Raw genomic sequence first — 25130 nt, 5'->3', positions numbered from 1 at the left:
CGAAATCATAAATAAATTGGAGGAACATGGGATGGTTTACCTCTCAGACTTGTGGAGGAGGAAGGAGTTTGTGTCCAAGGGAGAACTAGAGACCATTATTGATCACAAAATAGAACATTTTGATTACACCAAATTAAAAAGTTTCTGCACAAACAAAACTAATGCAAACAAGATTAGAAGGGAAGTAACAAATTGGGAAAAAAATTTTACAGTTAAAGGTTCTGATAAAGGCCTCATCTCCAAAATATACAGAGAATTGACTTTAATTTATAAGAAATCAAGCCATTCTCCAATTGATAAATGGTCAAAGGATATGAACAGACAATTTTCAGATGACGAAATTAAAACTATTTCCATTCATATGAAAGAGTGTTCCAAATCACTATTGATCAGAGAAATGCAAATTAAGACAACTCTGAGGTATCATTACACACCTGTCAGATTGGCTAAGATGACAGGAACAAATAACGATGAATGTTGGAGGAGCTGTGGGAAAACTGGGACACTGATGCATTGTTGGTGGAGTTGTGAAAGAATCCAACCATTCTGGAGAGCAATCTGGAATTATGCCCAAAAAGTTATCAAAATGTGCATACCCTTTGACCCAGCCATACTACTACTGGGCTTATACCCCAAGGAACTACTAAAGAAGGGAAAGGGTCCTGTATGTGCCAAAATGTTTGTGGCAGCCCTTTTCATAGTGGCTAGAAGCTGGAAGATGAATGGATGTCCATCAATTGGAGAATGGTTGGGTAAACTATGGTATATGAATGTTATGGAATATTATTGTTCTATAAGAAATGACCAACAGGAGAAATACAGAGAGGCTTGGAGAGACTTACATCAACTGATGCTGAGTGAAACGAGCAGAACCAGAAGATCATTATACACTTCAACAATGATACTGTACGAGGATGTATGCTGATGGAAGTGGATTTCTTCAACATAGAGAAGAGCTAATCCAATTCCAATTGATTAATGATGGACAGAACCAGCTACATCCAGAAAAGGAACACTGGGAAATGAATGTAAACTGTTATTTTTACCTTCTGAATCCAATTCTTCCTGTGCAACAAAAAATTCGGTTCTACACACATATATTGTATCTAGAATATACTGTAATATATTTAACATATATAAGACTGCTTGCCATCAGGGGAAGGGGGTTGGGGGAGGAAGGGAAAAAATCTGAATAGAAGTAAGTGCAAGGGATAATGTTGTAAAAAATTACCCATGCATATGTAGTGTCAAAAAATGTTATAATTATAAAATAAAATAAAAATTTTAAAAAAAAGTTTTAAAATTGTTTTACATGTAATTGGGGGGAAATGTTCAACAAACAAAAAGAAACACAAGTTTTGAGGCCATGTGTCAAGAAGAATGGAGATAAGAATTGAAAATTATTTTAGTTTTTAATATGTTGATTTTGATATAGACAATATAAATGTATTTTTCCAGCAGATGTTTAGAAAATATGGGTTGGAGAATGAGGAAATGTTTGTAGCCAGAGTTAAGGATTTAGGTGTCACATGTACAGAGGTGATATTTGGAACTATGGAATTGGATGAAATTACTAAGTAAGAGAATGATAGAAAAAAAAAAGGATGACCAACAAGAGAACACTGGGAAATGTCACAATGTAGAGATTAGGAAGAAGAGAAAGACACAAGGAAAGAGAAAGGAGTGGCAAAGGATATATATAGGAGGAAATCCATAAGGATTCCACAGACATGGAAGAGTTTCAAGAAAATGGTTAGCAGTATCAAATAAAGCAAAGACAATAGTAGAAGGCTTGTGGAATTTTGCATTTAGGAAATCATTAATAATCTTTAAGAGAATTGTTTAATTAAAATGGCAGAGGAGAGACTTGGATTGCAAAGGGTTGAAATCTGGGTGGTGAGGAAGTAGACTCTAAAAGATGGATAGCAAAGTAAAAGGAGCTAAGGAGAGAGGAAAAAGGAAGAATGGGGAGGGAGAAGGAATACAAACAGTAATCTAAGGATTTGGCAGAACTTTTTTGTTTTTTGAATGTCAGGAAAGACATCAGCATGTTTATAGACACAAATGAACCAGTGGAGACATTTAGGGTAATAGAGAAAAATGCTAGAGGCAGCTGGATAGGATAGTAGTTAGAATTCTGAAGCTGGAATGAAGAAGTTTACATTTAGCTTCATACTAGCTATATGATTCTGGACTAGTTCCTTAATCATTGTCTGCCTCAGTTTCCTCAATTATAAAATGGAAATAATAATAGTACCTATTTCACAGATTTTTGTGAAAATAAAATGGTATAATATTTATGTTTTGCATACATTAAAGTACTACATAAATGCTATTATTATTATTAAAGAGAGCTAATAAAACAAGGACCTAATAAAGCCCATGAAAAGCTCCCAATGTAGATACCACTACAACTCTAGATTCTATAAAACTCTCCTATTAGATATGTATATTATGACAAGACTCGAAGAAGTAAGGAATTAGTTTTATTTCTCATGGTGTTTCTTTAGGGCCTGTATGACTTTGGAAATTTTGGTTGACTGTGATTTTCTTTTTCTTTTTCTTTTCTTTTCTTTTTTTTTAAGGTACTGGTGAAAGTGGGAAAAGTACTTTTATCAAGCAAATGAGGATTATTCATGGGTCTGGTTACTCTGATGAGGACAGAAAAGGCTTCACAAAATTGGTTTACCAAAATATATTTACTGCTATGCAAGCAATGATCAGAGCCATGGATACTTTACATATACAGTATGTATCTGAGCAGAACAAGGTAAGATGAATCAATGATGTTTGCCTTGTTAGCTAAGATGTAGATGCATTTTAATCTTTGCATATATTCCAATCATGGAGACTTAACATTGTTCTTACATCCTGAAAAAAAAAAAAATTCTCAAACATGTGATGTTTTTGATATATACGCTGAGAATATTCCGGCTTTGGCTTTTTTCCAGTTCTGATCATGTGTATATAGTTGACTCCTCTAGGTTATTATTGTAAAGAACATAATAATATATCATGGTTAGTATGATATACCTCAATTTTTCTAAGCTACAAAATGACCAACTGTCTTGACTTGAATAGTTTGTGGATAAAAAGACTGTTCAAGAATTCTGCTTCTTATGAAATATTTGTGCTCCTACTCTATAGCACACACAGAGCAAATCATTGGGTTGTGTATATACTTTTGGAATGTACAGCATACCTGTCCATTTTGTTCAGTTCATCTTCCTAACTTGATCAGGGAACCCTTTTTATGGGAAGGGAGTAGGAAGAGAGGACATCTCAGAATTAAAGATAGTTTATGATGATTATATTGATGTCTCAATTAGCATTGTTGTAATACAACAATTCCTTTGACTCAGAATTTGTTTTCCTATCATTCACAGTTATTTAAAATACAAATCTATGTTAGACCCAAATATAATGGTGCCAGATATCAGACAAAGGTACTAAAATTCTTTTAGAGTACAATAGGAAAAAAAAACAAGTATGGAGAGGTAATATGAAATGCCAGTTTCTGTGAGGATCTAGAAGTTGAACTTATTTCAATTGATGATTTGATTATGATGCTCTCTTCCAAAGAAGTAACTTGGTGGTACAGTGGATAGAGTGCTGCATTTGTAGTCAGGAAGACCTAAATTCAAATTCTACCTCAGTTGCTTAATATCTTTGTGACCCTGGATAAATCATTTGACCTTTCCAAGCCTCTGTTTCCTCACTTCAAAATAGGAAAAATAATATCACCTACTTTCCACAGTGTTGTTATAAGAATGAAATGATATAATACATGTGAAATCCTTTACAAGCCTTAAAGTACAATAAAAATGCTAGATATTATTTTTATTAATTCTGTATTTAAAGAATTTGACTAGAATTCAATCCAAGCAGTTTTAGTTATTGATAGAAATATCTGATTATGAGAAAAGACCTACAGAACAGATCTTGAGACATCATTAAAGTAAAGTTTCTAAGTACAAGCCTGCAGTTGTATAAGACAGCATGACTTTGTGAATGGTAAAGACATTCAGGAGTCGAAAACTCTAGATTTTTTTATACCAGACCTCCTCTTTGTATTCTGAGTTTTTAGGAAGGATTTCTGTGGTTTTGTTTTCTATAATTTTCTCCACTGTAAATTTTTCACTGGTTCTTGCTTCTAACATCTTTAGTCAGTTGTATCTTCCTTCTTTTTTGTTTCTTACATGCTTGTATGCATTCTTCCATTCCATATTAGATGTGAAGGACTCTCTTCTATTACTCCTCTCAGGATACATATTTGTTTTAAATGCCTACTGAATTTATGAAGAAGAATACACTAGAAAGAACAAAGGGCTAGACTTTGCTAGACTCTTTTCTAGTTGAAACTATGACTAGCCACATAACATTGGAAAATTAATTTTTTCCTTCTTCTTTCTTTTTCTTCTTTCTTCTTCTCCTTCTCTTTCTTCTTCTTCCTTTCTTCTTCTTCTTCTTCTTTTTTTTTTTTTTTTGCTGAGGCAATTGGGATTAAGCGACTTGCCCAGAATCACACACTAGGAAGTGTTAAGTGTCTGAGGCCAGATTTAAACTCAGCTCCTCCTGACTTCAGGGCTGCTGCCCTGTACCATCTAGCTGCCCCCAAACAGTGGCTAGAGCATTGGACCTAGTGTCAGGAAGAAGTGTGTTCCAGTACTGCCTCAGATGCTTAGGAGCTATGAAACCATGAGCAAGCCATTTAACTTCTGTTTATCTCAGTTTTATCATTTGTAAAATCAATATAATAATACCACTTCCTAGGATTACTGTGAAGATCAAATAGATACTTAGAAAGCATGCCTTAATCACTAAATGGGTGCATCTTTAGTCATACTGAATTCTGTTGAAGATCTTAACTTAAAAAGGCCAAGGTCTCCCATTTCATCCAGGGCCCTCTCCAGTTGTCTTAATCTATTTCTTGTCACTGGACACAGATGGCTCTGGAGGGGAAAGTGAGTTCAATGACCTTGCACAGCCCTCCCTTACAAAAATCTAAATCATTTAAATGTCCTGGCATCACTTCCCTGATGTCATGGTCCTATTTGAGAATGGAGGACAAATAATGAATGAGATCTCCTGGGAAATAAGTACTCCATTCTCTTCCAGAACTTTCTTATAACAGTCTCTCTTCTCCACTAAAGTCTCTTGTTTCCTTAAATTATCTAAAAGATAGAAATCTCTTTAAGAAAAAGGATGGACCAGGGCTTTTGATTCCCAGATTTCTCTTGGGATCTACTGAGGTAATAAGAGGAAATAGTCTCTTATTTCTGTGACTTTAGGAATGAAATACTTCAAGAATAGGACAGGATTTATAATGATTCCCTTATTAATTGACTTTTACAATAAGAAACAATAAGATAGAGACCTGGACAGGCTATTGAGAAATCTCTTTTTAGGATATCTATTTCATCCCATTGTTGTGAAGTAGGCAGCAAAGCTGTTGTAATTGTTGTGGTTGTCTTTGTTCTCAAAGAGGACCATGATGTCAGGGAGGTAATACCATGATATGCAAGTGAATTGGATTTAAGTGAAAGAGGGCTGTGCAGGGTCACCTGCCTCACTTTCCCCTCTAGATCTGCTTGGGTTCAGTGGCCAGATATATCTCAGGATGACTAGAAATGACCCTGGATGCAGTGAAAGTAAATTATCAGTTGGATTTGGAGTGACTGTGGTCTAATCAGAAATTAATTAGATTACTCCTTACAGATTCCAGAGTAGATCTAAGGAATGTGGGAGGGAAAGAAGTCAAGTTGCCAAGGTGAGGGAATAGATAGAAACAAATGATAAGGGGGAATTTAGGTGACCCTAGAGTCAGGAGGACCTCAGTTCAAATCCAGCCTCAGACACTTACTGGCTGTGTGACCCTAGGCAACACACTTAACCCTGATTGCCTCACCAAAAGAAAGAAACGAAACAAATGCTAATATATGTCAGGTTATTAGCAAGGAAACTCAAATAATGCACTTTAGAATAGGCATATTTATGTATTCCAGGATAGAATAAATCCTGAAATCTATTCTAGATAGGAGAGAAGTCAGCATTCTTTCAATCAAGAATCATTTCAGAGATTCAGAATATATGAAACTCAGGATTGCTACTTAAAAGGGAAAAATGCTGGTTACCCATAATTTGTACTCCAGCAAACCTTCCTTTTGCTAGAGAACCCTACTCTGCCTTAGCCACACTATTTTTAACTGACCAGCATGTGGGAATTTGGGATCTGGATCCTAGGTGTACAGTAGATTGATTACTGGGCTTGAAATCAGGAAGACTCCTTTTCCTGATCTCAAATCTGGCCTTGGACTCTACTAGTTGTGTGACTCTGGGCAAATCACTAAACCCTGTTTGCCTTAGTTTCCACATCTGTAGATGAGGAGAAGGAAAGAAGGAATAGAGAAAGGAAAATAGCAAGGAGAAGGAAATAGCAAACCCCTCTAATATCTCTGCCATGAAAACCCAAAAATAGGGTCATAAAAAGTCAGAACTGAAAAACAACTGAACCACAGCCACACCTAGACCCAACTCTCCTATCTTAATCTTAACCTCTGTTTCTGGATTTATTTAAAGGAAAAGGAGAAAGGCTGACAGGGAAAATAAGTTATTTTTTTTCCTTATTGAACAGTAGATTTTAAACTATCTTTGGCAAGTTAGCTGAGAAATTAAACTTCCGGAGCACCAGATAACATAGAGTCCAGGATCAAAATTATCTGCTGAGATAAAACAATCCATCTCCCCTGGAGTTTGAGACATAATCTTTAGCAAACATAGGTTACAAGTTAATTGAGACAGGAATCATGCTTCTAAGCAACAACTATTGTAAGTTTCCCTAGGAAACCATAAATTCTTTTATATGTTAATAAGACCCTATTGTATGACATCTGTGACCTAACTGAGCAAATATCTCCTTAAAAAGGAAAATTATCTTTTTATTATAATATCACTTTAAATTTTCATATATAAATACACACACGTACGCATACACACACAAAATACTCTTTATCCAGTAATGGATCAGGTGATGGAAACTGAGACATTAGGCAACAGGAAATAAAAGAATTAATGCCATCATGGAAATGAAGCTTTACAAATTATTTTACCCAAGTCACAATTTTTCAGCTTTCCAAATTATGTTAAAATATATAAGCAAAGCAAAAATTCCAGGTATCTGTTTCCTTCCTAGAGATAGATCAAGATCCTGGTCCAACCTCTTAATGTTGGACATTGGTTGGACAAGTCAACCAATCTAGCAAAGTTTATTCAATCATCTGAAAAACAAGGAGAGAATACTATGCCTGCCCTGCCTACTTTGGGATGAGGTTCTTAGAAGAGAGTGTACTTGAAAGCCCTAGACAAACATATTAGTATTTTGTGAGCCTCAAACACAAGATTAAGTCCAGTACTCATCATAGGCTCTGAATTGTTAGGAAGCATGGGTGAGTGAGTAGAGTGCTGAACTCGGAGCTGGGAAGACCTTAGTCGTATATTTACTAGGAAACCAAAAAAAGAGTTACTGAGCCTTTGTTTCCTTATCTGATGAAAAAAAAAGGAATAAATAATTAAAATAAGTACCTGTAACCCACCTTACAAAAGTTATTGTGAGTCTCAAATATGATCATTTGTATGAAGGTCTCTACAAACTTTAAAGCGCTATACAGATTTCAGTTACTATTATTCATATAGGACTAAATGGAAAAACTAAGTTGCAATGGTAGAATGAGAAACAAGTATGCTATAGAATGACATAATATAAAATAGCAATGAGATTGCTTGGAATTAAGTCACAATAACCTAAATTATTTTGTATTATTGTTATTAGGGACTGGGACCTGTGATTTTATTGAAGATCAGAATCTTTTCAGCATTTTGAAGTCTTAGAGTGTTCTCTAGAGCCCTAAAAGATTGTCTTTGGCCAAGAGTCACACAGGTGACATGTATCAGAGTTGAGGCTTGAACAGAGATTTTCCAGACTCTGAAGACATTAGCATATTTATTTTTTAATCATTTCCCCCCCAATTATATGAAAAAAAAAAACAATTTTTTTAACATTTTTATATAATTTTGAGTTCCCAAATCCTTCCATCCTTTCCCTTCCCCCTTACCTGAGACAACAAGCAATATGATATGTGTATAATTATGTAAAATGTATTTCCATATTAGTCATTTTGTGGAGGAAGACAAACAGAAAAGAAGGAAGGAAGAAAGGAAGGAAAATGAAAAATAATATGCTTCCATTTGTATTCAGACTCCATCAGTTCTTTCTCAAGAGGCAGATAGCAATTACCAGTCAGAAGAAAGATAATGTGATATAGTAAAGTGGTGTATAATAGGTTCTGATTATATTTTATGTATTTTAATTAATAAGCTGTAATTTAGATTCCCAAATGCAGTAATTAGCAACATTGGTCAATATTTTTTGCTTCAAAGGGAAAAAAGAACCTTAGTCATGTCAATTGCCAATAGTGTTATGAGCTAGTAATGAATATGGCTATGTATTGTTCTCAAGATAGAATTGGAAGTGTTTTTAAGTGTTTAAGTGTTTTAATTTTTATCTCTATATTCCCAGTGCCTAATATAAAGACTAGCACCAAACAAGTGATTAATAGATACTTATTGATTAATTGGTCAGGAAATTTTGCCCTAATGGCCTCTGGGTTTCTAACTTAGCTTGGCTAGAAATTTTTTCTCTAAATCCAATGTCAATATCTACAGACATCAAGAAGGAATTACCAGTTCTGGGACAATGAATAGATTTCCTGTGCTAATGATTTGGCAATTCATCCATACCAAGTGATTTCCCTTTATCTTTATTTTGTATTTAGTTATTTGTGCATGTGTTTTTTGTGTTTTTTTTTTTCTTCTTATATAAGATAAGCTTCTTGAAGATTGGAGCCATTTTGGTTTTGTCTGTATGTCTAGAACAGTTCATGATATATAATGATTCTTTATAAATGATTGGCAAATTCAATTTGTAAGGGATGTAGAAGACTCTTACCCAAAATGACTACTCAGAGATCACTCAATAGAAGGCAGAAAATTTGTTTATTGAAAACCTCCAGAGGATGAGCCATCCCATTGCGAGATAAGAAAGAGAAAACTCGTGATAGGAGGGTTAAAGAAGTAGTAAATATATATAGCGTTTATACAAGAGATTACATCACAAGTAAGAAAGCATTGAGAAGGGGAGGGGGAGGCATCTAATTGGTTGTTGCTATTTGGAGAGATTGGAATGGAAGGTTTCTGTTACAAAGGATTACATCATAAATTGGGGAGCATTGAGGAATAGATAACAAAAGCAAATTAGAACATAACATTTTCAGTTTTTCTGATTCTGAGAGGAATCATCCATCAGACCTTCAAACTTCAGATTGCTGATCTGACAGCATTTAATAATCTAAATATTGATAACATTGAACAAGGATAAATATCATTTCTGGTTAAGTAAATATATCTAAAGTTTAAGTAAATATTGGCTAGCACACACAGAGACATAGAAATAAAAAATACAGAAAAAGAATTTAAATATTCCTGTAAGTTCTTCACTTTATCATAACTCCATTCCACACAAATTGAATTGAACTGAAAGGAAGACCTAGATTCAAATCCTACCTCTGATATTGACTAGTTATGGTCATGGGAAAGTCTCAACTTGTCCACATCTTGATCATTATTTTTCCAGCAGCCTGGGCTCTCTTTTAGTGAAGGGAGAGCCCAAACTGACAAAAATCATACATCATTGCTATATTGATACATATAATAGTAGTGCATACACTAACAAGTATACTGTACTTACAAATGCCATAATATAAGCTGAGGAAGATTTGGGAATTTTTGTGGATTTTAAGTATAGTAGAAGTAAATAGCCCACATTATCCAAAAAGCTAATGATATCCTAAGCTTTATTAAGAAAAGCTGTATATCAGAATGAGGGAGATAGAAACTGAATGGGTCTAAATATAATGTTATTGCTATCTGATTTCCTTTTTTTAGCTTTAAACACCAGATTTTAGGGAATTCAGAGAAAAGGTATTGTGAATCCAGAAGATGACAACTAAGATGACAGGAGATTTAGTTGGGTGAAGGCAAAGCTTAGTAGGGATATATTCTATCTTCAAGTACTTAAAAGAGAGTTCATGTGGAATTGGGAGTGATGTGTGGAAATTAAAGAGAAGCAAACTTAGGTGTGATACAGGGAAAATATTTGTAATAAATAGAATTCTCCAAAGCATAATTTAGTGGATTTCTCCTTACTAGAGTTTTTCCAAGTAGGGGCTGCATGAGTATTTGTTAGGGAGATTGCAGGAAAGATTCACAGTCAGTTAAATCAGAGAATCTTAGGGATTTAAAGCAGAAAAATACTTTAGAAAGCTAGTCTGAAACTTCCTTTTCTAAGAGGGAGACATTAAATTGCTTGTCCAGTCACAAGGTTATAAACAAAGACCTTGAGGTCAAGTTTTCATAAAGAACTCCATTTAAATCTAATGAAAAATAGGAGGGTAGGAATTGATTGAGTCATGTTAATAAAATTATCTTAAGTGCTTACCATGTGCAAGAAAAATAGGAAAGGAAAATAGAAACAAATTAAAAACTTCAGTTTTCAAGGAGTTTAAATCTAATAGGGGAAACACCATAAAAAATACACACACACAATATGTCCACAAACAAGAGTATATACAAGATAAACTGGAAATAATCTGTAAAGGAAGGCACTATGATTAAAGAAGATGAAAAAAAATAGTATGTAAGTTAAAATTTGAAGCCGGGATGCTTTTAATTTTTTTTGCATATATATACATATATATATATATATATATATATATATATATATATATATAATATACACACACACACACATCAGTAGCTGTTTTATTTATAATAGCAAAATAACAGAAAATTTCTAACAAAGTATGATAATACTTATGCTAGGTTCATGGAATTGAATAATACTGTCAAGATACAAAATACCAGCAAATTTCTAACAAAGTATGATAATACTTATGCTAGGTTCATGGAATTGAATAATACTGTAAAGATACAAAATAACAGAAAATTTCTAACAAAGTATGATAATACTTATGCTAGGTTCATGGAATTGAATAATACTGTCAAGATACAAAATAACAGAAAATTTCTAACAAAGTATGATAATACTTATGCTAGGTTCATGGAATTGAATAATACTGTAAAGATACAATTATATGACATATAACATAATAGAAAATATGATAAAATACAAAAAGTTATTTAGTCAGGAGATAAAAATGATGCCTAGGTGTACATTGACTCCAATAAGAAAAAAATTGTAATCAAACATTTGTTTGCTTATTGTCTATTAATCCCAGTGGTGGTTCTTTGTAAAATACTATGGGCTTTAGACGAGGGCGAACATTCCATTTTTGGGTGATAACCAATGGAAGTGTCTTGTAAGAACAGAAGACACTGGATCACAGAGAAAGTGAAGGAAATCAAGTGTGAGAAGACTGGAAAGATAGGAAGGGACTAGGTTATGAAAAGGCTTTAAAAGTCAAACAGAGGATCTTGTATTTAATCCTGTAGGTCGTTGGGAACCATTAGAGTTGTTTGGTTACAGTGTTAGCATACTCAAATTTGTGCTTTAGGATGATTTATTTTTATAGCTCAGTGGGGATGGATTGATGTGGGGAGAGACTTGAGACTATTGTAATAGTCCTGGCATGTGGAGAGGAAGGCCTGCCCCATCCCAAAGTGGCAATGCTAGAGGAGGGAAGGGGACATATATGAGGGTTTTATGGAAGTAGAGATGACTTGGCAATTGAGGAATATTGGAATGAGAGAAGGTTAATAAATACTAACAATGTCTCATGTATTTAGGACTAGTTCAAAGCAGTCAAGTATATTTCTTTGCTACACAATAGCTTGAGTGGGGACTTCAAGAAAAGGCAACCCCATAAGCTGATCATTTTCCTTTAAAAAAGAAAAGGACAAGGAAAATGTATCGTAATAAAGGGACATCTTTCATATTTCATGAACTTGAAAACAAAATAAAAATACAAAGATGCTACAAACAACTATTTTATCAAGGAAATCTGCTGATTATGTGCACTGACATTCTATATTTAAAGAATACATATACATATATATATATATATATATATTCTATATTTAAAGAGAAAAAAGAAAGCTGTATGTATTAGGCACTTGAGGTATCTTATACATGGCCCTTCTTCTGTTCTACAATATGTAGGGAAGTGCTTATTTTATTTGCATTTGAAAAATTCAGATTTGGAAAAAACCCAAATTATATGAAGCTCCTTGTTTTCAAAGGTATTCTAAAAGTTAATTCTTCCTATGATGACAAAAGAAAAAAATTCTATTACGTGAACACTATATGATAGGCATTATGCTGAGTTCTAGGGATAGAAATATTTTTAAAATAGAAAGATTCCTTGTCCACAAAGAGCTTATATTTTTATAGGGAAACACAGTATATGGAGGAAAGAGAGGAAAGTGATAAACAAAAGGTTTGTTTTATTTCTGGGAAATGTAACAGTGGGCAAGATGGCAGCAGGCTGATGGTAAGATAACCCAAGCAGTTACCTAGATGGGATATGAACCTGAATTGTAGGCTGATGTCTTGGGCAATCCAGATAATCTAGTATTCACATAGTCACCAATTATATGGATTGGTTCCTAGAATGATGTCCCAGAGATCATGAATATGTATTTATCTTAATGGATAGAGAAAAAATTTGCTCATAAGGCTAGAAATAATCATGAAAGTGTTATTTGTTGTCCAGTCACTTCAGTCTTAGTTCTAAATAAATGGCATAGATAAGTATAAGAGGTGAGAAATAGCTACTGACCAAGGGAGTCAAGGAAAGTTTCATGAAGAAACATGTTTTGCAGGAAGAGTAGGATTCACATAGTCAGAAAAGAAGAGGTAAAAATTGCCTACATTCAAGGAATGGTGGTAGTAAAAGAATGATCAGAAGGCCATGCTTCACTCAGCTACCAAAATAAAGTACCTAAAACTTATGCCAGTCATCAACTCAAAAATCTTCAGTGGCTCCTTCCACCTTTGGGGTAAAAATGTTCACATTATCACATAAGCATTAATCAACATATACCTATTGTAATGCCAGAGAAACTGAGCAAGACAGAGATTAGAGAGATTCAATACAGAATTTATTAAATGGAGAGCTTTACTGGGACCAATGGATCCAGTCCCAAGGCTGAACAAGACTACTGTCTCAAAGAATCCAGCACCAATGTCAGATACACAAAATTTTTTATAGGTTAACAAGAACAATGACATAATTGGGGAGGTATCTGGATGGGGATGACCTAATGGGGGGAGGAACCTAGGATGAGGACGACATAATGGAGGCAGGCCTAGGAGGGAGGTACTGAAGAGGCTCCTGATATTCTAATGATGTCTAAAATGGATAAAGACCTTTATAAAACATTAAGAGGGAATAAGTATAGCCTAAGTTTAAGAAATAAAATCTTTATCCTAACATTAAAAGGGAATGGTTATAACCTGAGGCAAAGTAACTGAATAGGACTATTAGGGAAACTGGGTCTGGACATTAAAAGAGAACTATGGCACAACACTATTAAGTCCCTACTATTTGCCAAGCATGACCTGGACCTAAAAAGGCAACAATGAAATAGCCCTACCCTCAAGAACCTTACATATATATGTTTGTGTATATGCTTGTTTATATATATATATATATATATACATATATGTATATATATATATATATATATATATATATATATATATATATACACGGTATAAATAAAAACAAGCACAGTATAATATAATATATATAAAAACAAGCATATACTTAAACATACACACAGTATAAAAAACAAGTATATACACAAACATATATATATTACATATATACACACACCATATAAATAAAACAAGAACATATATACATATACACGATATATGTATAAAGTGTATATATATGTGTATATATTATATAAATGTGTATATACAAATATATTTACATATATATGTAAATGTGTATATATGGATAAGTGTATCTATACATACACACACACACATATATATACACACACATACATTTATGTGTATTTAAATACAAAGTAAATTATTTGATGGAAGGCAGTAATTAGCAGCTGACTGACACCATTGAAGACATGATAGAGGAGTTATTTGAGTGGAGTTTTGAGAAAAAAGGAGGATTTTTTAAATGGCAAAGGTAAGATGTAAATGCTTTTCCAAGCATGAGAGAACAACAAATACAAAGTCTCAAAGACTGGAAATGGAACGTCATGCATGAGGAACACAAGGAGGCCAGTTTGGCTGGACCAGAGTGTTAAAAGGGAAGTCATTTGTAGCTAAGTAGACAGAGGCCAGATTGTGAAGGATTTTAAAAATTAAGAGAAAAGCTTATGTTGGCTCTAAAAGGCAAATAGAAACCTTTTGAGCTTTGTAAAGTAGGGAAGTGATAAGGTCAGACCTATACTTCAGGAAAATCATATATAGATAGAGATAGATCCCTCTCTAATTTCTCATCATACCTAGTTTTGTTTTCTGGAAATAAAAATTAAATCAATTTTCTTCCTTATTTGAAGGTAACCCTACAAATATTTAAAAAGTACTATCCTATCTTTAAGAACAAATATTCCTGATCCAAGCAATGGTTCTTCAGATGATTTCACATTCTGTTGCACATTCCAGTGTGTAGCTGATTTTTCTTAGATGTAATGTGCCCTCCTGGCAGTTACAATTACTAGTCTGTCCTAGGCCCAACAGAGTACCTTTGACTACTGACCTTTGCAGTGTGAACTCTACCCAGCTCACCTCCTCTGAGGCCTTCAAAGGTCTCTGGCCATGATTTCTTGAATCTATAATTTAATAACCGGTAGTGCACTCAAGAACAGCCACGTGTAATCTTAAAAGCCTTTATTATACCTACTCACATAATGCCCTGACTGATGCCCTGACTTGTTGGTTCCCGAGTGAACACCTGGTCAGAAGACCCACATGTTCACTACCAAAATCCTTACCTCTCTGGGCTATCCATCTGCTTGGCTCAGGGAGCTAGGTTAAAGAGAGTGACTGCTGCCTGCAGTGGGCTTATAAAAGGCCTATGAGGTCACACACACACAGCCAATCAGCGAGAGAGCTGTCACCCATTATGAAGCTATCTCAACGTGGCCAAGATCCCACCTACTGGGCAGTCCTAATATCCACAGAGATTACTTCAGGACCTCAATCTCCCATTGCACTGTGTCTGCCCATTTTAAAGGGCCCTTACAATTTCCTTCTCTTGTTTTGCAGGAACCGTACAATCTCTCATCAAGCTAAAATTTTAGCACTTAGATTTGTTTCTTAACACTTGACATTTATCCCTAGTAAACTTCATCTTGTGTCACAGTGTTGTTTTTAATTGTACAGTCCAGGCAAGGAAATAGTACTGATTGGCTGAGATCCTTTCTCAGTTCTTTTGTGCAATGGTAGGTAATGAGTTGGGTCTGATTCAATTTTGCAGATTTATTAATAAAAATATATTTAAAACACTCTAAAAATGAAATGGTTGCTTGTTGACTTAGAAGACAACAAACTAACATTATCTATGTTGTGTTTTATTTTTATTTATGTTTTGTTAAGAATTTCCCAATTGCATTCTAATTTGACTTGGGCTACATTCAGGCAGTTTTTCAGGCTACTTAATTATCCTCAAGTTTGACATCTCTTCTAAGACAACTATTAGGAAATCCTGGAGACAGCTATAAGAGGTCTTTGTGATCCAAACTGTTGTCATAATACTAAAATGTTTTAATATTAATATTATAATACTAAATTGTTAGTAACAAAAATTGCTTGTAATAGTAAAGTATTAAAAATTATTTTTAATGTAGTAAATATTGACAAATCCACTTAAATATGTTATTCTCTTAGGTCCTCAGTTATTTTTAAGAGCATAAAAGTTTCCTAAAACCAAAATGATTAAGACAATATGTTACAGAGAAGATGTTGACCTGCTTTGTTAGGGGGAGTTCCTTACCAAAAGCAGTCCCTGTGTGAATGATATCAGAGGTCCAGTCATAATCCTCAACTTTAGTATTTCAAAAGATTTGTGATTTCATCAGTGTGACTTCTAGATCTTTTTCAGAGATTTATTACCTATATTGTTCATGAAAGCAAAAGACCTCTGTGAATAGATATCAGGGGGTCTATGAGTTTCAATGGGAAAAAGTGACTTTTTAAGAACCTTTCTCTCCTTTATAATTATTCTATACAGTATATTTAATGTAATGCATAAAAATAAAATAATTCAGAGAAGTAGTCCATAGACTTCACCAGACTGTCAAAGATGTCCACAACACAAAAGAAGGTTGAGAACTCCTATTTATATAGGAAGCAGTGCTGCTGTGCCTTAGTAGATGGTTTTATGGGTTGTTTGGGGGAAGAGTGTAGTTTACTATTTAGTAGTCAGACTGCCTTAACGAGCTTTTCCTAACTTAGATTAATATCTAATGATCAATATGAACTTTGGCTGGGAAGACAGAGTGTTTGTATTTAGAGTTTGGAAGACCAGAGGTTCAAGTTTGTTTCTGGCATTTATTAGTCATGTGAGTAAATGAAAAATTTTAAACCATTTTGAACCTCAGTTTTCTTATTTATAAAATAGGGATAATAATACCCATGCTATAGTTATGAAAACTCTAAAGAAATATTTTCTTATCTCCTTGTTATTGTTCAGGCATGGCTGACTCTTCATGATCCTATTTGGAGTTTTCTTGGTAGAGATACTGGAGTGACTTGCCATTTCCTTTTCCAACTCACTTTACATTCGAGGAAACTGAGGCTTACAGGGTTAAGTGACTTGCCAAAGGTCACATAGCTAGTAAATGCCCCAGGCCAGATTCAAACTCAGAAAGATGTATTTCAAACCATAGCTCTACTCACCGTCCTACTTCACTGACCTGTGTGTGTGTGTGTAGACAGGTGTGTATATATGCGTGTATAAATTTTTCCTACATGGGTATTTAGCCAAACTTTTTGAGTGATATGTATTTCTTTTGTTTCTGTTTTGTTTCATCCTAGTAATAAAATTTCCTCTTCTAATGCAGATTGGTCACTGTTCAACTAATAATAATCTCAGAGCTTTGCTTTGGGGAACTTGGAGGATATATGACTTAAATGACTTGTGGTGGTACAGATAGGGAAAATGGGTACGTTTTTGTATGTCTGTATGCATATGTATGTATGTGGTTGTGTGTATAGTGAGTTCTTTAGCCCACCTCTGCTCCATATTGTTTTTTGCTTTCAAAATAAGTAATTGTTTAATAAAAAGTTTATTAAATTACAGTTCTGCAAGACCTTTCTGTCTAGGTTTGCATCATATTGGAGCATGTTAGTGAAAAGTCATAATAATACTTGTGTAATGTAGCCATTACTATCAAGTTAGGTCAAGTGAACCCATGATTTTCTCTTTCTTTTTTCTAGTTAATGCTAAAATATTATATTTTTTTGCTGTAATTTTTTTATATCACTTCATTGTGTATGGTACCATTTTGCAAAAAGCAGTCTTCTGATTATTTCTTTCCATTAGATTTAATTTTGTTTTTGCTTTGTCTGAGATCATGATTGTCACCCTTACATTATTTAAAAAAAATTTTTAATAACATTTTTTTATTTTCAAAATATATTGAAAAGATAGTTTTCAACATTTACTCTTGCAATTAAAACAGCTATGAGGCACTGCCTAAAAGACTGGCTAAGATAATAGGAAAAAATAATGATAAATGTTGGTGGGAATGTGGGAAAACTGGGACACTAATGTCTTGGAGTTGTGAACTAATCCAGCCATTCTAAAGAGCAATTTGGAAACTATGCCAAACTGCTATAAAACTGTATCCCTTTGATCCAGCAGTATCACAAAGAGATCACAAAAGCAGGAAAAGAATCCAGGTGTACAGAAAAGTCTGTAGAAGCTCTTTTGGTGGTGTCAAGGAAATGGAAATTGAATGGATATCCATAAATTGAAGAATGACTGAATAAGTTATAATGTATGAATGTAATGGAATATGTTCTATAAGAAATGATGAGCAGGCTGATTTCAGAAGAGCCCGGAAAGATTTATTTGAACTAATGCTAAGTGAAGTAAGCAGAACCAGGAGAACATTGTACACAGTAACAGTAAGATTATATGATGATCAGCCCTGATAGACTTAGCTCTTCTTAGCAATGTTATGATCTAAGACGGTTCTGATAGTCTTAGAATGAAAAATGACATCTGCATCCAAAGAGAGAACTATGGAGACTGAATGTGGATTAAAGCCTACCATTTTCACCTTTTTTGTTTGCTTCCTTTCTCTTTCTTGTGGTTTTTCCCTTTTGTTCTGATTTTTCTTTCATAACATGACTAATGTGGAAATAGGCTATATGTGTATAATCATTTTAAACATATTTCATATTTCTTGGGGAGAGGTAAGAGAGAAGGAGAAAAAATTTGGAACTCAAAATATTATAAAAATGAATGTTGAAAACTATCTTTACATGTAATTGGAAGAATAAAATACTATTGAGTGGAAAAACAAAACAAAACAAAACAAAAAAAGCATTCACCCTTGCAAAACCTTGTTCCAAATTTTTTTTCTCCCTTCCCCCTACCTCCCCATAGACAGCAAGTAATCCAATATATGTTAAACATGTATATGTATTTTTTAACAAGAATAATCTCCTTAATTGTAAATTGACTTTGATAAGTAGATTTCTGTTTCTATCTAATTTGGGGAGGAGGAGAAAGATACATTTCATTGCCTGCTATATCTACATCTAAACTGTGCTAATCTGATTGAGCTTCATGATCTAGATTGGAGGAGGAATGGATCATTGTGGGAACTCAGTACTCCCCAGATGTAGATAGGACAATGCTTGATATGAGTACTCATTAATTATTAATTGATGGTGATAAAATACTTTAGCATTCTTGATTAATATCTGAGTCACAGTGCCCAATTGCTTGTGGTTAAAGGGACCAAGTTCAACAACTCTTTGCCATGGTTTCTGTGTAAACAAAACCTGTTTTTGCTGAGATATCAGGAGGCTAAAAATGTGTGATCTAGATGCCCATTAAAAAAAAACAAACCTTTTGGTTTCTCTAGATATATTAAGAAATGCTTTTTCTCTGCTCTAAAAAGGCCTTTCCAAAATCTTTTGGAAAGTTCTTTGGAAAGGTGGATGATAAAGGACAAAAAAGGAAACAGATTAAAGGTGATAACCAAACTTAATTCTTTCTTACTTCCCCACCTAAAGGGTTAAGAGATTGGTGAAGTGAAGAAGCTTCCTTGGTTTTAAGAGAGAAAATATGATCCTAGAGACTTAGTTATTCAACTGCTCTTTAATATTAACCCAAATTCATTTAAAGATATATTTTCCACATGTTACCTGAAATTGTCTTGGAACAGGACTTCAGAGAGATTGGGGTGAGAGAGATTGGGGTGATGAGAGACTGATATTTGTTTTCAAGCTAGAAATGACTTAGATATAGATTAAGACAAATACAATTGTTTATCACAAACTAGAACCTAATTTGCTGAAAATGGTATTGACATTTGCTCTGAGTCAGTCCAAGTGACCATTGTTACCAGTTTTGCTCAAGTTCCAGGCAGCCCCTTCCAGGAATGTACTTTATTCCCATCCTTTTGTTCTTTATTGTACCTGTTAGCCAGCAAGTAGCCACATCCCCTTTCATCCTATCTTATCTCCTCTCATTTCCCTATAATTCAACAATAAGGGAAGAACTGAAAGATGCGTTTATCCCTCTTTTTAAAAATGTGCACCCCCCCATTGAAAATGTGTATCTTTCCTTTATTATGTAATTGTTCTATAAAAAATCCAGGTCTGCTTGAATTTGGTGCCAGGCTACATTCAACAGGCTTTTGTCTTCACTGCTACAATAAACTCCTATGAATTTTCTCTTCCTGGGCAAGGCCCAAACAAAGGTTTTCTTTTTACAACAGTATTAGTAATATGTTTTTTCTTTGGGGGAGAAGAGGTGAACTACAAGATTCTGCTACTCTCTATAGGGAAATGATGTTGTCGTGTTTAGAGTGTGCTAGAATATGAATTTCCTAACCCCTTTCTCAGTACTATGATTTCTACAACTGACCCTGAGTTTGAATCGCCATTTTTGAACTAAAAAAAAAAACAAAGAATTGAAAAAATATTTCAAGGAGCCAGCTTTCACTACCTGTTTCTGTACTAGTATACCTAAGTTATCTTAGAAATAAAGAATTGGTACAGTGGGAAAGACATTGACTTTAAAAGAAGACTAGGATACAAGTTCCAGTTCTGTTCTTTAGTTGTTATGTGGCTTAGGGAATATCACTTAAACCTGTGTGATTCTTAGGTTTATTATTTATAAGGCCATTATATAAAATCATTATACCATTTTACATGAACTTTTCATTTTCACACTTTCCTTATTTATTTTCTTATAGGCCCCTCTCCTTCATTAATTTTGTCTTCAAAGTTTACAGTTATTTCTTTAAAAAAAATCCACCCAGTGTCTGACAATTATGTAGACTTTAATATCTTCAAGTATCTGATCTGCAGGTTTATTTATTTTCAAATGACTATTTGTAAGACTGAGGACATTGGCATGAAACAATTAGTTTGCTCTCTCTGGAAACCAGCCATCTAGAAATAATTGGATTTAACCAGACAATATTTTCTATTATTTTCCAAAGCCTTTGAGCTTTTAGCTTTAAAACTGACCACTTTAAAACTAGTACACTGGGGAAGCTAGGTGGCGCAGTGGACAGAGCACCAGCCCTGAAGTCAGGAGGACCTGAGTTCAAATTTGATCTCAGACACTTAACACTTCCTAGCTGTGTGACCCTGGGCAAGTCACTTAACCCCAGCCTCAGGAGAAAAAAAAAGTAATTTGGGGGGATCATGCAGGCCTGTGAATAGGGCAAATTTTTAAAATAGTTCTCAATTCTTTGTCCCCCCTTGGGGTATAGTAGCAGAAGAATAAAAAAAAAAGGGAACAGAAGATATTAAGAATAAAGATTTCAGATAATCTATACAGACTAACTATAGTTAATTCTTAATGTGTCATCTCAGTCTAATTACCAATTAAGTAATATAAAAATGGAGGGAAGAATGAATCATATTCATATTGCCATTCTGACTAATAATAATAGTGGTGATAGCATTTACATAGTGTTTTGAAGTTTTTTCATTATTCAGTTGGTGCAGACCCTTATTAACTCATGTCATGTCTGGACTATTGCAATACCCTGCTCATCTCAAATCTCTCTTCACTCCAATTGATCTTCCATTTAGCTGTCAAAGTGATCTTCTTAAAGTGCAAGTTTTGGCCATTTCATCCCCCAACTCCGTTCAGTCGATTCCAGTGATTCCCTGACACCTCCGGGTCAAATATAAAATCCTCTGGCTTTTAAAGTCCTACATAACTTGGTTCTTTCTTACATTTCTAGAATTCTTATTTTTTTATTCCCCCCATGTGTTTTGAGACCCAATGATACTGACCTCTTTGGTTTTTCTTGACTATATATTCCATTTCTACATTCTGAGTACTTTCACTTATTGTCCCTCAAATCTGGAATGTTGTTCTTCATCTCTGCCTTGTAACTTCCCTGGCTTATATCAAGTCTCATCTAAATCCCATGCTTTGCAAAAAAAAAAAATCCTTTCCTAATCACCTTTTAATTACAGTGCTTTCCTGTGAATATAACACAGCATCTGATAAATTATATTTTATATATTATGTATATAAAATATGTATACATTAAATGCCTACATTTAATATACATATATATATACATTAAATGTTTTTAATATATGCTTGTTGACTAACTGAATGATTGATTTGGGGTACGTAATGGCAACAAGAAGGCTCATTTTACCTGGCCATGCCTTGCAGTGATTATTATGAGCTTCTACCATGAAGATAATTTTCAGTTTGGCAATAATATCAACTTCAGAAGATGAAATAAAGAAATCCTATGAGGAAATTGAGAAGATCTATCAAATTAAATCAACATCCACCTTGATATTTGGTAACTTCATTGTGAAGATGAACATAGTAGAAGATTGCAAAAACAATATTAAAAAATATGAACCTCAAGGAGTGAACCCAAAGGACTGTTTGTAAAGAATGTTGATCAAAAGATGTTAATTTTGGTTGTGGTCATTGTTTGCTTTCTTGGTCAAACAATGTTAGCTTTTCTCACTTCATTTTCCTTATGTGTAAAATAAGAGGCTTGGGCCATATCAGGGGTTCTTAAACTTTTTCTATGTGCGACCTCTTTTCACCTGAGAAATTTTTACATGGCCTCAAGTATATAGGTATATAAAAAGATATACAAATTAAACATTTATTGATAATAAATCATAATTTTGTGACAACACATTCAGTTACAAGACTCCATATGGGACTGTGATGCGAAGTTTAAGAAACTGGGGTTGATCTTTGATTCTTTCCATTTACTGATCTGATCTTATAAGCCTGTGAAAAATCATATTGTTTGTCCTTAATGAAAACACTATTCAGAAAGAAAACGAGAAGGCATTGTTCATCATATGCAGCTAATATCATAAAAAATAAAAATGACTATATTTTAATCTCAGGAAAAGATAATTACCAGGAGAATAATCATTTCAGTTGTGAAGTAAACTAGTTGGAACAAAGATTATTGTAAGTGAAAATGAGAAGACAAGACACCATATGTAATTGCAGCAGCTCCATATTGACCTGTGACTTTGTAACTATTTTTAGGAAAATAGTTAATAATAGTTTTAGTAAAATAGTTAATAACCCATGCAAGACATTTTTGTGTATCAAGTTGGCTAAATGTGTTCAGAAACTACCTGAGAAAATGAAGATTTTATATTCTTGACAAAAAGGAACTATAGCAGCTGGAGGTTTATGATACCATGTTATGTTACAAGAACATTTGCACAGTAGGAAGAAAAACTGAAGATTTCAAAAAGTATAACCTTACAAAACAGGCTAAGAGAAAATAAGATTGCAGAGAATATGGCATGAGACTTAGCAAAGCTGCACCATTCCAAGAGCACTGGTAGATAAAACCAGAAGATAGACAACAGATACTAAATGGAACAGATCTACTATCATTTCTATAGTGGTTTTCTCCCCCTATCGGCAGTGATAGTGGAAACCATCACATTTGACTGCTATCCAGTGTCCCATTTAATATTTAACAAAGTGGCTATTATTGAGTTTTAGTAGAGAGAATATCTCAGGGTGTATGTGAAAGGAATTTTTTGAGCAGCAATGTAATGATAAAAAGAATTTAGGGAACCTTTTTATTTTTTGAAAAATTTTTATTATAGTTTTTTATTTACAAGACATATGCATGAGTGATTTTTCAGCATTGACACTTGCAAAACCTTTTGCTCCACTTTTTCCCCTCCTTCCCCCTTCCCCTCCCCCAGATGGCAGGTAGACCAATACATATTAAATATGTTAAAGTAAATGTTAAATACAATATATGTATACATGTCCATTCAGTTATTTTGCTTCACAAGAATCGGACTTTGAAATATTGTACAATTAACCTGTGAAAGAAATAAAAAATGCAAGTGGCCAAAAATAGAGGGATTAGGAATTCTATATAGTGGTTCACACTCATTTCCCAGAATCCTTTTGCTGGGTGTAGCTGGTTCTATTCATTACTGTTCTATTGGAACTTATTTGGTTCATCTCGTTATTGGAAAGAACCATGTTCACCAGAATTGATCATCATATAGTATTGTTTTTGAAGTGTATAATGATCTCCTGGTTCTGCTCATTTCACTCAGTTTCAGTTCATGTAAGTCTCTCCAGGTCTCTCTGAAATTATCCTGCTGTTCATTTCTTACAGAACAATAATATTCTATAACATTCATATACCACAATTTATTCAGCCATTCTCCAATTGATGGCCATCCACTCAGTTTCCAGTTTCTGGCCACTACAAAAAGAGGGCTGCCACAAACATTCTTACATGTACAGGTCCCTTTCTTGGGGAAACTTTTTAAAATATATTCCAAAGAGAAAACAATTTTTAAAGAAAGATCATGGTTGGTATTTTTACCAAAATATGAATTGGGAAGACATAAACAATTACTGATTCATATGCCTCCTTATTTGTATTTTTAAAATCATTTTGAAAATGGTTTCAAATCATTGAAAATAGGAGAAAAGTAGGAGAAAGCAAGCTTTTATATATGACTTACTTTCTTCTTTTTCCTTCTGAGAAAATCAGACTGCATTGCATTAGGGAAATTTTGTGATGAATTTAAGTTGTCGCTGCAAAAATCTGTTTTTTTGACACTGGTATTCTCTGAGTATTGTCACGTGATGTCATAGAATATAATTATATTGGAAAGAGTAAACTCTTGGTGATCCAAAGAACAAGAAAATTCTCCATCCCTCTGTCCCTCCATGTGTGTATGAAAGAGAATGCATCCAATTTTTATTTTTCTTCCCAGGTTTTTACCTTTCTAAATCTGATTTTTCTTGTGCAACAAGAGAACTGTATAAATATGTACACATATGTTGTATTTAAGATATACTTTAACATGTTTAACATGTATGGGACTACCTGCCATTTAGGGGAAGAGGTGGAGTGAAGAAAGGGAAAAGTTGGAACAGAAGTGTTTGCAAGGGTCAATGTTGAAAAATTACCCATGCATATGCTGTGTCAATAAAAAGCTATAATAAAAAGAAAGAAAGGGAGGAAGGGAGGAAAGGAAGAAGGGAGGGAGGGAGGGAGGAAGGAAGGAAGAGAATGCATCCAGACAGACATACACATAGCATAGGAAACATTTCCAAGTACTTAACAAGAATTTATTAACATATAATACGTTCTGAGGACCATACCAAAAGTTGAAGATATAAAGAAATACGAAAAGAGAACAAAAATAGCCTCTTTTCTCAAGAAGCAGCATTTTTTCTTAAATGGTTGACTAGGAGAGTAACCCTAGGATGTAGGAGAGCAGAAAAGAAGATGACTGCACCATATAATTCAAATGAGAACCTGTAAATTTCCTGTTACATTGGTTTCCTGGGGTAATTAAAAAGCATTAGAAGTTCTCTAGTACATTGAACAGG

At 34.0% G+C, this 25130-nt stretch overlaps 1 protein-coding gene across 2 annotated transcripts in view; it reads left to right on the top strand.

Annotated features, from left to right (window-relative positions):
- Positions 1-25130, top strand: part of LOC141549998 (guanine nucleotide-binding protein subunit alpha-14) — a 266321-nt gene that overhangs the window by 126203 nt on the left and 114988 nt on the right. For both annotated transcript variants that reach the window (XM_074280104.1, XM_074280105.1), the window contains exon 2: positions 2586-2770. In XM_074280104.1, coding sequence (XP_074136205.1) covers positions 2586-2770 — 185 coding nt within the window. The remainder of the gene's footprint in view (positions 1-2585; positions 2771-25130) is intronic.

The sequence above is a fragment of the Sminthopsis crassicaudata genome, chromosome 1 (assembly GCF_048593235.1).
Source record: "Sminthopsis crassicaudata isolate SCR6 chromosome 1, ASM4859323v1, whole genome shotgun sequence".
In the NCBI taxonomy this organism is placed as follows: Eukaryota; Metazoa; Chordata; class Mammalia; order Dasyuromorphia; family Dasyuridae; genus Sminthopsis; species Sminthopsis crassicaudata.
The sequence above is the reverse complement of the archived record's forward strand: the minus strand, read 5'-3'. Positions and strand labels throughout refer to the sequence as shown.